Source organism: Microcaecilia unicolor, chromosome 11 (genome assembly GCF_901765095.1).
Source record: "Microcaecilia unicolor chromosome 11, aMicUni1.1, whole genome shotgun sequence".
NCBI lineage: Eukaryota > Metazoa > Chordata > Amphibia > Gymnophiona > Siphonopidae > Microcaecilia > Microcaecilia unicolor.
The window spans coordinates 74,026,080-74,038,066 of NC_044041.1; the positions used below are offsets into that span (position 1 = coordinate 74,026,080).

The 11,987-nt window shown below is 43.3% G+C and overlaps 1 protein-coding gene across 2 annotated transcripts in view; it reads right to left on the reverse strand.

The window, feature by feature from the left end:
• The window catches only part of LOC115479561 (colorectal mutant cancer protein-like), a 41,314-nt gene extending 36,617 nt beyond the window's left edge, over window positions 1-4,697 (reverse strand). Inside the window, exon 1 of one of the 2 annotated variants that reach the window (XM_030217532.1) lies at window positions 4,391-4,697. In XM_030217532.1, coding sequence (XP_030073392.1) covers window positions 4,391-4,414 — 24 coding nt within the window. In that variant the 5' untranslated portion in view covers window positions 4,415-4,697. The remainder of the gene's footprint in view (window positions 1-4,390) is intronic. The other variant, XM_030217531.1, reaches the window with a different exon arrangement.
• Window positions 4,698-11,987: the final 7,290 nt, after the last annotated feature.

An 11,987-nucleotide genomic window follows, 5' to 3' on the forward strand; every position in this document is an offset into this window, starting at 1 on the left:
ATACCAACTGAAAACATCCTAGCATGTAAGTTATGCGTTGATCCCCCAAATTCTATAATACCGTGTGCATCTTTAGTGAATGCCCATGCCTCTCCCATGGCCATGCCTCCTTTTGAGTTGCACGCTAAAAGATTTGCACATGGATCTTTATAGAATAGCACTTAGCAAGATACATGCGCAAATCCTAATTGGAGCCAATTAGCTGCAATAACTGGTTGTTAGCACCCAATTATTGCTATTTAATAGCTCACTACTCAATTAAGATATGCGCACAACTTGGATGCTGGATGCCATATACAGAAACCAGGGGTTACTACACAAAGTTGTGTGAGCAGGTTATATAACTGTACCAGATATGAGCATAACTTAATTGAGAAATTAGTTGCTGATTTGCATTAACAACTAATAATTGGTCAATTGGCACTAATTTGCAGTTACACACATAACTGCCCTTAGTCAGTATTCTACAAATTAAAGGTGCAACTAAAGAGGGGGTGTGGACCTGGGAGGGGCATGGGTGGGTAAGGGGCTGGAATTGGGAGGGGCATGGACAGATCAGGGGGGTGGACCTGGGAGGGGAATGGGTGGGTCAGGGGCTGGAACTGGGAGGTATATGGCAGGTCTGGGGCATGGACCTGGGAGGAGCATGAACAGGCCAGGGGCGTGGACCTGGGAGAGGCATGGGTGGGACAGAGCTGGAACTGGGAGGGGCATAGACAGGTCAGGGGTATGCCTAGCAGTTATGCACATAGGTTACTGAATACTGTCAGTTATGTGCCTAATTAACAGCAGTTAAGTGCGAGTATTTACACCAGCCATTGTGCTAGCATATGTGCTCACACCTAAAGTTAGGGACACAACTGCAGACTTAGGCTTGGCAATTCTGCATATAATTGTTGATACGGAATTCATACTTCGTGTGCATCATCCTGGTACCTGTTAGGCAACCTGTGCAGAATTAGCCCCTTAGGGCTTATGAATGGGGAGAGTGATTCTTGTTATAGTGCGTGGTCTGGCATCAAGTGATCATTGGATGGTGTGATTCAATTCTAAGACAGGTATAGAGAAGGTCCATTTAAAAGTGAAAGTTCTAGACCTCAAAAAAAGTAACTTTGTTGAGATGGGGAAACACCTCAAGGAGTTGTTAGCTGGATGGGTACATCTGGAAGAAGAAGGCATAACTGAAAGGTGCTTTTTTTGAACAGCATACAATCCATGGGTACTGACAAAATTTAGGAAAGTTCTGGCAGCTCTGCGGTCTGATATTTTCAGTGCTTGCCTAGAGTCAGGAGTGGTCCCGGAAGACTGGAGAAGAGCGGATGCGGTCCCTCCCCACAAAAGCAGAAGTAAGGATGAGGTTGGGAACTACAGGCCAGTTAGTCTGACCTCTATGGTAAGTAAATTACTGGAAACACTTATACAACTCAGAATAGTGAGGTTTCTAAAATCCAATAGATTATAGGACTCAAGGCATCATGGTTTCACTTGAGGCAGATCTTGTCAGACAAATCTAATTAATTTCTTTGACTGCGTGACCAGAGAGTTGTGGTGTATTTAGGTTTTAGCAAAGCCTATGACACACTTCCACATAGATAACTAATAAATAAATAAACTGAGTGCCCTTGATATGGGTCCTAAAGTGACTGGCTGGGTTAGAAACTGGTTGAGTTGAAGCCAACAAAGGATGGTTATAGAGGGAGCTCACTCTGAGGAAAGGGATGTTATAAGTAGTCTGCCACAGGGATCCGATTCTTTTTTTTTTTTTTTACATTTTTGTAACAATATATTAGAAGGGCTGTCTGGTAAGGTTTGCCTCTTTGCAGATGATACCAAAATATGCAATAGGGTGGTCACCCCTGATGGTGTGGATAACATGAAGAGGGATCTTGCAAAGCTTGGTCCAGAATTTGCCAGCTAAGATTTAACACTAAAAAATTCAGGGTTATGCATTTGGGCTACAAAAACCTGACAAATGTATATTTATTGTATGTGTTAAATATTTCAGGTATGAGTTTTAGTTAACTTTATGTATGAGTGTTTTTAGTTATTTGAGTAATTTGGTAGTACTGACCTTTTTATCTATGTACTTACAATTTTATTAATGTGATATATTTACTTTAACACTTTTACCCTTGATGTAGTCCTTATGAGGACAAAACATGGCCAAGTAGGGTTGTGATTTTTAATTTATCCCCAAGTATAGTCTATGTAAAAAAAAGAAAAACATTTGCATCCTTTTATTCCTTTCTTCTGTGGTTTGTGGTATTGATCTGCAGTGGTTTCCTGCACTTTGGTTGTTGATCTTAACCTCTCTTGTTTGTCTTGGGAGAGGAATGGGCAGCAGGTTGACCTCATTCTGAGTAATGTGTACAGTTCTGGAGAATGCAACTTTAAAACAATACAAACAGGATGGAGTCAGTCCAGAGTCTGACTACAAAAATGGTCAATGATCTTCATTATAAAGCCTATGGGGAAAGACTTAAAGATCTCAATATGTATTCTTTGGAAGAAGGGTGGGAGAGAGGAGAGACGGTAGAGACATTTAAATACCTCATGGCAAGCCTCTTTCAGTTGAAAGGAGGCTCTGGAGTGAGGGGACATAGGATGAAGGTTATAGGGATCAGACTCATGAGTAACCTAATGAAATACTTCTTCAAGGAAAGAGTGGTGAATTCATGGAACAACTTCCCAGTGCAGGTGGTTGAAACAACGATTGTATCTTAATTCAAGAAAGCTTGGGACAAGTACATAGACTCTCTAAGGGAGGGAATGTTGTGGATGGGCAGATTGGATGGGCCATGTGGTCTTTAACTGCCGTCATTTTCTATGTTTCTAATAAACTACAAGCAGAATTAAAATGAAAACCACAGTCATACGGCAATACAAAAAAAAAAAAAAACCCACAATCACCTCTCCTCAGGAACGTCTTGCTTGATTGGTAACTTTAAATATTTATATTGAAACAGAGCTCATTGCTCATCACAAATATCCAATGTTGGCTGAGAAGAAACTCTCAGGAATTCTTCAAACTCTTCCATTCGCTCCACAATTACATATATTCAGGGATCCTCGAGCCAGCAAACACTAAACAAACCATCTTTCAGATACAAGCACCAGCCTTGGTTTCCACTATACAACTATAAATCCCTGAATGTTGTGCAATGAGACTAATTGAGAATGAACTATCTGTTCTCATTGGTCCCATGGACTGATGCTCATGAAGCCTGATCTTTAATCCAGCTGTTTATGATTATTTTCATTTGCACTCAGGAATTACCAAGCAGGTCCTTGTTATCTGGATAGACTGAGCCGGTCCTGATAATGCAAATGTGAAATTAAAGAAAAGGCATCCTAGAGAAATTTATAGAAAGAACAGGAGTAAAACTAACCTGACTCAGCCTGTCCTTACATTAGGTGTCTACATCTTTTAAATAGTGGCCCCTAATTCCTTAAAATCAGGCACTTATACCCTATGGAAATCAATCCCTTAACTACAGACTAGGTGAACTTTTCTAGCTGGGGAAGAGGCAAGGGGGTTTGTTGACAGCAAATCATTGGGCCATTTAGAGTCACAAGCAGCCTTCTCTCTCACTTCACAAGACACAGCTGGACAAAGAACCCTTCTGGAAAACAAAAGTCAAAGGGCAGCAGGAGAGGGGAAGTGGTGGGACTTTTGTTGATGTGAAGGGGAAATGGGAACTCTCAGGAGGGGCTTCCTGTTTTCAATCTGAACAAAGACTCCTAGTCATGCATGGAGCTCAGTGCTCAGAGCATGAAGGCTCAGCACTGATTCCTCAGGTGTTACAGGGCTTTACTGACTTAAGTTTCTCTGCATCTCTAAAGCCATCCATGTCACAAGCCAGCGATTTCCAAAGGCTTTTCAGTCAGTGACCTTTCAATAGTTTAATCAGCCACCACAAGCAAATCATGTGATCCAGCAGTATCCCCATCATCGCTCTTAAAATGCCTACTGCTTGCTAGTGTACTTTATTTGTTTAAATGTACTAAGGGGGAACCAGAAAGCAAGCATGTATCAGCCCCTTCTTGGCCTTACGCTAAAATCAGACATAAGGTCTGAATCAGAATCTGAGGATGATCCCCTCTTACTCTTTAGGTTGTGACTAAGAAGAACCTATGTCATATGTGGAGATATCACAGAGTAGCTGTGTAATATGTGGAGATAACATACAGCTTCTATGCAATATATGGAGGTAATACACAGCTAGCCAATCACACTGTGGATATAGAACTGTTTAGATTCTTAACCAAACTGGAAGTATTTAAGTGCCCCCAAAACATGTTACTACATCTGTAAAGCTTAATGATATTAAAACTGCGTCCCCAAAATTGAGCTTCCTAGAATGCTAGAAGTTCTTATGAAGAGGCTTACCGTGTTTGGCTCCAAGATGTCCATTTTAAGACTAAATGATTACATAGATTAAAGGTTCTCAGGAAATCTTTTGCCCTCATGCAGGAAGCCTGCTACTGGAGTGACAAACAGAATCACCATGTGCGTTCCACATCTAGAAGGATAGGAGAAGATCAGTTCAAAGCTACTAAACGTAGCAGCCAAATACTGAAGTTTCAGCAGCTCTTATTGCAGCGTCCCCTGAAGAAGCACAATCCTTTACTCTGGTTACAGCAACTCATCCAGAAGCCTTGCAAATTCTCTTTTGCGTTTCCAGATCCTGAATACATTTCCTGTCCTCTCCTCCGGGAGGTTTTTCTGCAAACAAGGCTCTCGACTCCAACCCGCCTTTACCAAAACTTCCTTTCCAGCCTGATGCTGGATCAATTTTGCAGTCATTTGTTCCAAAAGCTGGAAAAAGATGAGATATGAGATTGGGTGGGAGGTAACGGACCAAGAACTGTAGCTTGTGTTCTATGTTCTCACCTAATTCGAGACAAGAAAGTTTTGAACATATTTATGTAATTTTACATTTACCTATTATTATCATTGAAACCTTTTGTTTGCAGACATTTCTAGGTATTTGATGGCTACATTTGCATATATTGATATTGCTGTTACTTCTAGATGTATATGGCATATTTTAAATGATGTTCCTGCTGCACTGTTTTTCTGCTTTGAATTGTTTTTCATTCATTTGCTTCTAGCAATAGACAGCGTTGGCAGTTTGAATATTGCTCCACAATACAGGCAACCAGAGGGCCATAAGCCACTGGCAGTGCTTTTAACTCAGAACTGGTCCCCATAAGAACTTAGTCGGGGGGGGGGGGGCATGTGATATCTTCCTCCTAGTAAGATGCAGCAGAGCTGATTTCTGTGGGGATCCTGCACAAATCTGCTAAATATCGTTCGTCAGAGCGGGACTTGCTTATCATTGGCTCCTGGAGGAGCTCTTTGAGTGATTCAGGAACCACAGACTACTGTGTGGAAGCGGGAGACCACGATATGCCCATGAAGACTTCAAAAGCAGCCAGATGAAAAGTGTTACCCACAGCAACCAAGATGGCGGATGATACCGCACTGATTCCTGCAATGGAGGGAGACTGAGCCCAAGAAATCTCCAGGACTGTAAATGCAATTTTGGAGGACCGGCTAAATAAGTTACAATTGGCCGTTGACGAAATAAATGAGAAATTCAACACTCATTCTCGTCATCTTCTGGAGGTGGAATGCAGAGTTTCAGAGCAGAAAGATGAAGCACCACGAGTGGTGAATCAGCTGGGTATCTTGCAAAAAGAGCATAGTGGGAGTGATAGTGTGTGGATGTATAGGCAAATGATGGGGGGGGGGGGTTTCTTAGCAGCACAGTAATTTGGGGGGGGTGGGGGGGGGGGTAGGGCTTACAGTTAGAGGGCCCAGTCACTATGCTACAAGACACTAATCTATGCTTTCTTGCCCAGTGGGCCTGGCTTGAGGACCTGCTGAGAATCTGACATTGGGTTAGCATTTTTTCACTCACTTTCTGCTACGTTATGCAATCTGTGGTAAACACTGGACATGCCCTACCCTGAGGAGGCCACTAGAGGGCGCTCGCATGGTGAAAGCCTGTAAATCCCAGGAACTGGTCGCTAGAAGGAGCTCCAATTGGGATGCCAGGGTTATGCCATGATCTGATCACTAGGGGGGGGGGGCTCCAATGGGGAAACCAGTGCAATCACTTGAAGGGGTCACAAGAGGGAGCTCCAGCAAATGCCAGGAACCTAGGACTGGGGAGAACCCATATCAGTGGATTCTCTTTAAGAAGGAAGTACACTGGAAAAGGTACTGGACATTTCTGGAACCAGGAGGAGGGGCCCAGAAAGAGTGTGGTGAGCTATTAGCAGCTCTATAAAGCGCACCTTCTAATGGAAGGAAAAGAAAGACCTCTAAGGAACAAAGCAGAAGGGCAGATCAAGTGGGGCTGGTAACTTGGGCCCTGGTTCCCAAAGAAGAAGGATCCTTGTAAGACAAAAAATAATTATCTTGTTATTGGGATAATGAAAAAAAAGATATTCACCTTCCTATGGTGATAATGAGAATAATACTATTCTAGAACTTTAATGGGAAAAAACATTGGTGGAAATGAAATAAGAACTGGACTAACAGCCGTGGGTTGGAGGACAGGACTGTAAAGTTAAAGTGAGAGTTGAAAGTCCTGTCCAGGGGAGGAGGCTGTTCTAAACTGAGACCCAGGTCCCATATTAAGTGGGCTCAGTTGACAAGTGATTTGAGAAATTGTTTGCAGAAAGAAGAATTCCCTGCTTATGTGAGTAAGCTAAGAGAACTGTAATTTGCCTAAGAGGTGGTTAATTTGCATATCTTGCTGAATCCTGATAGTAAGCGTTGTGTTCCCCAGAAAAGGTGCCAGTAGGTTGTGACACAAGTATACAGAAACTACAACCTGTTAGCAAGGGAACCTCACAAGGAGGAGGTTAAGAATAGGAGGGCTGATAACTGAGGAGCAGTCACCCTAAGTTTAAAGAGGAGCCCAAACATTGATACTGAGCTTACAGTCTCCTGTAGAGAATTGTTTTTGAGTTTTTATTAAAGACAAAGTACTTGTGAGTTCTGGTAGGGAACTTGTGATACAGAACAAGCACCGCAAGGGAAGATAGTAGCATATAAGCATGGTTGTCAGATGGGTGGTTTTCTTGCTGGCTCCTTTTCATAACCTGCTGTGGCTTTTTCATGCTGTGTGCGGATTGTGGGATTTTGGTGTCTTCTTGTTGCCTTGCTGGCAGTTTTTCTGCCCGCTGTGGTTTTTTTTCCCGTGTGGGTTGGCTAGTTTTTCCGTAGCCGCGGCCAGTAGAAGCCCCACGGAGGTGGCCTTAATGACATCATTTCTATGCAAATAGCCCCATTAATATTTATTAATGATGTCATTCATATGCAAATTGACTAATTAATATTTATTAATGATGTCATTCACATGCAAATTGACTTTGTACGGTTTGGGGTTGGCTTTGGGCGTGACAAATTTTTTCCATCTGACAACACTGCATATAAGGTATCACAGGGAAATGTACTGATGAGTAAACTGACCACATTTTGGTCTCAGAAGAACTAGAAAACTCATAGTAAGGCTTCAATGGAATAAAAAGAGTCATCAGGGAGAGTGGAGATTATATGAAGTGGGCCCTCAGCCAAAAGGCACTTGCATGAAATTATTCACTCTGAATGTGGCTGGGATCAATTCTCCTATTAAAAGGAAGACAATCCTCACATGGTTCCAGAAGGTGGGGACTGATACAGTATATCTTTAGAAAATCCATCTGACAGCCAAAAGAGGCTGGATGGGAGAGCTTGGCTACTCAGTCTATAACGGGAGGCACCTCCATAAATTGTACCAGCATAGAGAGGGCACATATGTCTTACTGCCTGGGAAACTCTGGACTGTAAATTGCTGTTTTGCAATATTTATGCACCAAACATCTATAACTATAAATTTTTACTCTGCTCTAGTGGCATTGGTGTCAACCTATTCAGAAAACCAATTTATATTGGGAAGAGACTTCAGTCTCACTGTGGATCCACTACTGGATTATAATCCACCTAAACTAGATGAAAAGATCATGACTATAAATGTCTAAATTTCTTTCTGAAGCACTTAGGGGGTTTGGATGTTTGGCGAATCCTTCACCCCCAAGAGAGAGACTTTTAGGCGTATTTTCAAAGCACTTAGCCTCCCAAAGTTCCATAGAAACCTATGGAACTTAGCCTCCCAAAGTGCTTTGAAAATATGCCCGTTTATCTTTTATTTGAACCCGCAAAGGGTATATGCCAGGCTTGACTACTTCCTGCTGTCCATCTTGCTGCTCTCCCAAGTAGCAGATGTGAGGATTCTGGCTCCAGAACTATCTGACCATTCCCGATAATGCTAACATTGTCTGTAATGTCTGATCCTAAGGAGTGAGTATGGAAATTTCCTTTGTTCTTATATCAAGACCTTGGGTTCCATGCTTATTTGCAGGAGTGATGGGTAGAATATCAAACCACTAACGATACCGGACCCCGAGGTAAGAATTTTTAGATTACAGCCGGCACGCAGGAAGGCGAGGGGCTGCAGGAGGGACAGGTCGTGCTTGCACTCGGGAGGGGAGAGAGAGAGAGGGAGGGAGGCGCGGGGCCGTGGAACCCAGAGGAGGGGGGGCATGGAACTCGGAGGGGAGGGAGGGACGTCCTGCAACTCGAAGGGGAGGGGGGACGTCACGTCCTGCAACTCGAAGGGGTGGAGAGGGAGGGAGGGAGGGAGGTAAGGGGGCATGGAACTCAGAGGAGAGGGGGGCCTGCAACTCAGAGGGAGGGGGGTGAGTCTCAACTCGAAGGGGTGGAGAGGGAGGGAGGGAGGGAGGTAAGGGGGCATGGAACTCAGAGGAGAGGGGGGCCTGCAACTCAGAGGGAGGGGGGTGATTCTCTACTCACCTCCGCTGGCTGGTGCTGGCTTCCCTTGCCTCTCACTGATCCGCCCTCTGATAGTATCACCAGGGCAGACCAATGTGAAGTGTGTTATGAATCCAACCATCCAGACAGGTGCAAATTATTATGCAGAATAGCATCTCTGTAGGCAACAGCTTAAACCATCAATATCAACTAAGAAATTGCCTCTTAAAAAATATTTTAAAAATACACAATTTTTAAATATATACATATAAATAACTTCTACTATGCTCAGTGTCAAGGTTTATGCTCCTCTTTAAACTTAGGGTGACTTCGCTCAACACCTTCTTTCTTGTCGCTTCTTAGATCCTTCTTTTCCCTCCAGTAATCAATGTCTCCGTTTTTCTGTCATCATTCAGGCTTATTCAGGTGTAAAACATGCTCTAGGGCATATGCAAATTAGGCACTCTCCATTCTCAGCCCAATGCAAATCCCTTACAAATAGCCTTGGTTAAACACAAATGTAGAGTTGTTGTCCCCTCTTTTCCAGGTCTCTCAGTCCTGGTCACTAGTTGGACTGATACCCTCTTCATAGAACATGGGGGTCTCAGTCTAACAGCCTCCTCCCCTTAGATGGGGCTTTTTCTCATAATTCCCTTACAGTCCCATCCTCCACCCCACAGCTGTTAACTCAACTACTACCAAGTTCAATCTGGCTTAATGTTCCCTTAATATTTGAGTCTACAACAAAAATGCTTCCTGATATATTTTTACTCTAGTACGTAAGACAGTATCTTTTTTTTATTTTACAGAGATCTTTTCTTTCAGTGACTGAACCCCAAAATTATTACAGTTGCTAGTATGCTTAGTGTCCAGGTTTACGCTCCTCTTTAAACTTAGGGTGACTTCGCTCAACTCCCTCTTTCTGGTCACTTCTTAGGGAAAGATCCTTCTTTTCCCTCCGGTAATCAATGGCTCTGTGTTTCTTTCATCATTTAGGGTTATTCGGATGGAAAACATTGTGATTTAGAGGGTTCTAGGGCATATGCAAATTAGGCACCTTTCCATTTACAGCCTAATGCAAATTCCTTACAAACAGCCTTTGGTTAAACACAAATATAGAGTCGTTGTCCCCTCTTTTCCAGGTCTCTCACTCCTGGTCACTGGTTGGACTGAGCCCCTCTTCATAGAGCATGGAGGTCTCAGTCTAACAGCCTCCTGGACAGGGCTTTTTCTCACAATCACCTTACGGTCCTGTCCTCCACTCCACAGCTGTTAGCTCAAATATTACTGAGTTCAATTTACCTTTGAGCACCCTGTAGTGGCCTCCTTCAGGTCATTACTCTGGCATCCCCATTGGAGCTCCCTCTAGTGACCAGTTCCTGGCATTTTATAGGCTTTTCACTGTGAGAGCACCCTCGGGTGGCCTCTAAAGGGTAGGATATATCCTGTATTTATCACAATATACACCCGAAGGCATGCCTACTTATTAATGGCATGCTTACAGCAAGATTTCATCTTCAGAGAGGTACCTGTGAAAGCTTTCAGTTATCCGCTGTGCTCTTCCTGTTGGCCATTGAACCCTTGGCACTCAAAATTCAGCAAATGTAGTGAGCTTATGGGGATTAGGGTCAGCAGGTTAGAATGCAAATCAGTCTTTTTGCAGATGACATTTTATTATATTTATATCATGCACCTCAACATCTAGATATTGCCCTGTGGATCATTCAAGAGTATGGGAAAATTTCAGGACTTCGGGTAAATTGTCATAAATCTGAATTGCTGCCATTGGTGGGTAGCAGGGTGAAACCCTGGCATGTAGATTTATCTATCCTTCCAGTGAAAAGACCTATGCTTTACCTAGGCATATATTTAAGTACTAATTAAGCCCCTTAGAGAAGAACAAGAAACTATGTCACATGTGGAAGGACCTTTCCTTATCATTGATGGGCAGAGTAGCTCTTGTTAAGATGGTACTACTGCCCAAATTGCTGTATCTCTTACAGATTATCCCGATATGGTTAACACGTAAGGATGAGAGAGTGTTTTAGAAGTATTCTCTGTTCTTTAATTTGGCATGGCAAGAGGGCCTGAAATAGCTTTTTTGATGTTGACCTTGGACAAAATACAGGAAGGCTTGGGTCTTCCTGATATACATCTTTATAATGCTGCAGCTTTGATGCGCTTGATTTCGGAAGGGGTCACGGGTAAATCAAAGTTTACCCTGGAGGGGTGGTTGGAGTGCTCCGCTTTCTTTCAGCAGCTTGTTACATATGAAACCTGCTACTAATACGAAACATGCCTCACACATTCAATTCTTGTCACCGGTGAAATTAGCCTGGCACTGGTGGTGGACAAATCAACAAACAGTAGCGACTGCATCCCCTCTGCTGTGATTTGAGGGCAATGTGCGACTGCATCCCCTCTGCTGTGATTTGAGGGCAATGTGGACTTCCCCTCAGGTCTGGAAGCTATGCCATTTAGGGACTGGACTAGACAAGGCTGTGAGTCATTGGGTCACCTAATGGATCTGGAGGAGAGCCCCTTCCCTTCATTTGCAGAAATGCAAGATTACTGGAATGTCCCTCATGCACACTTCTACCCATACCTCCAAGCAACATACTATTGAACCACTCTTCAAGGGCAATATAGGGGTGCATGACATTGGGGGAAATTGGATTGTTACCTCGTGCAGATACCCTCTAGCTTAAATACTTAAAACCTCCCTTTCCTTTGAGGGTTTAGATCGCCTTGCTTGGCTCTGGAACCAGGAATTGGGGCTTGAGTATGTCCACCTTCAGATCCTTGAGCTTTTTTCTAACCTTTATGAATTAGCCAATTCCATGGATTTACAGGAGACCCAACTTAAAATCCTTCACAGGGCATATGTCATGTGTTCAGGGTGCGCAACATGGCCTATGGGATGATGGGCAGTGTTTGCACTGTAAAGAAAGCCTGGGGACTTTTCTCCATTCATTCCGGAATGCCCGGGTCTAGGCATCTAGCGGAAGGCTTTGGCTATCCTGGAACAGATGGTACCTAACCAGATTGTGTGGGATTATGAGACTTTATTGCTGGGAGCCCAGAGAACCTTGATAATACAAAATATCTTTCCCATATCTCAAGTTTCTGTACATTTCTTTATTCCTGGTCAAGAAAACCA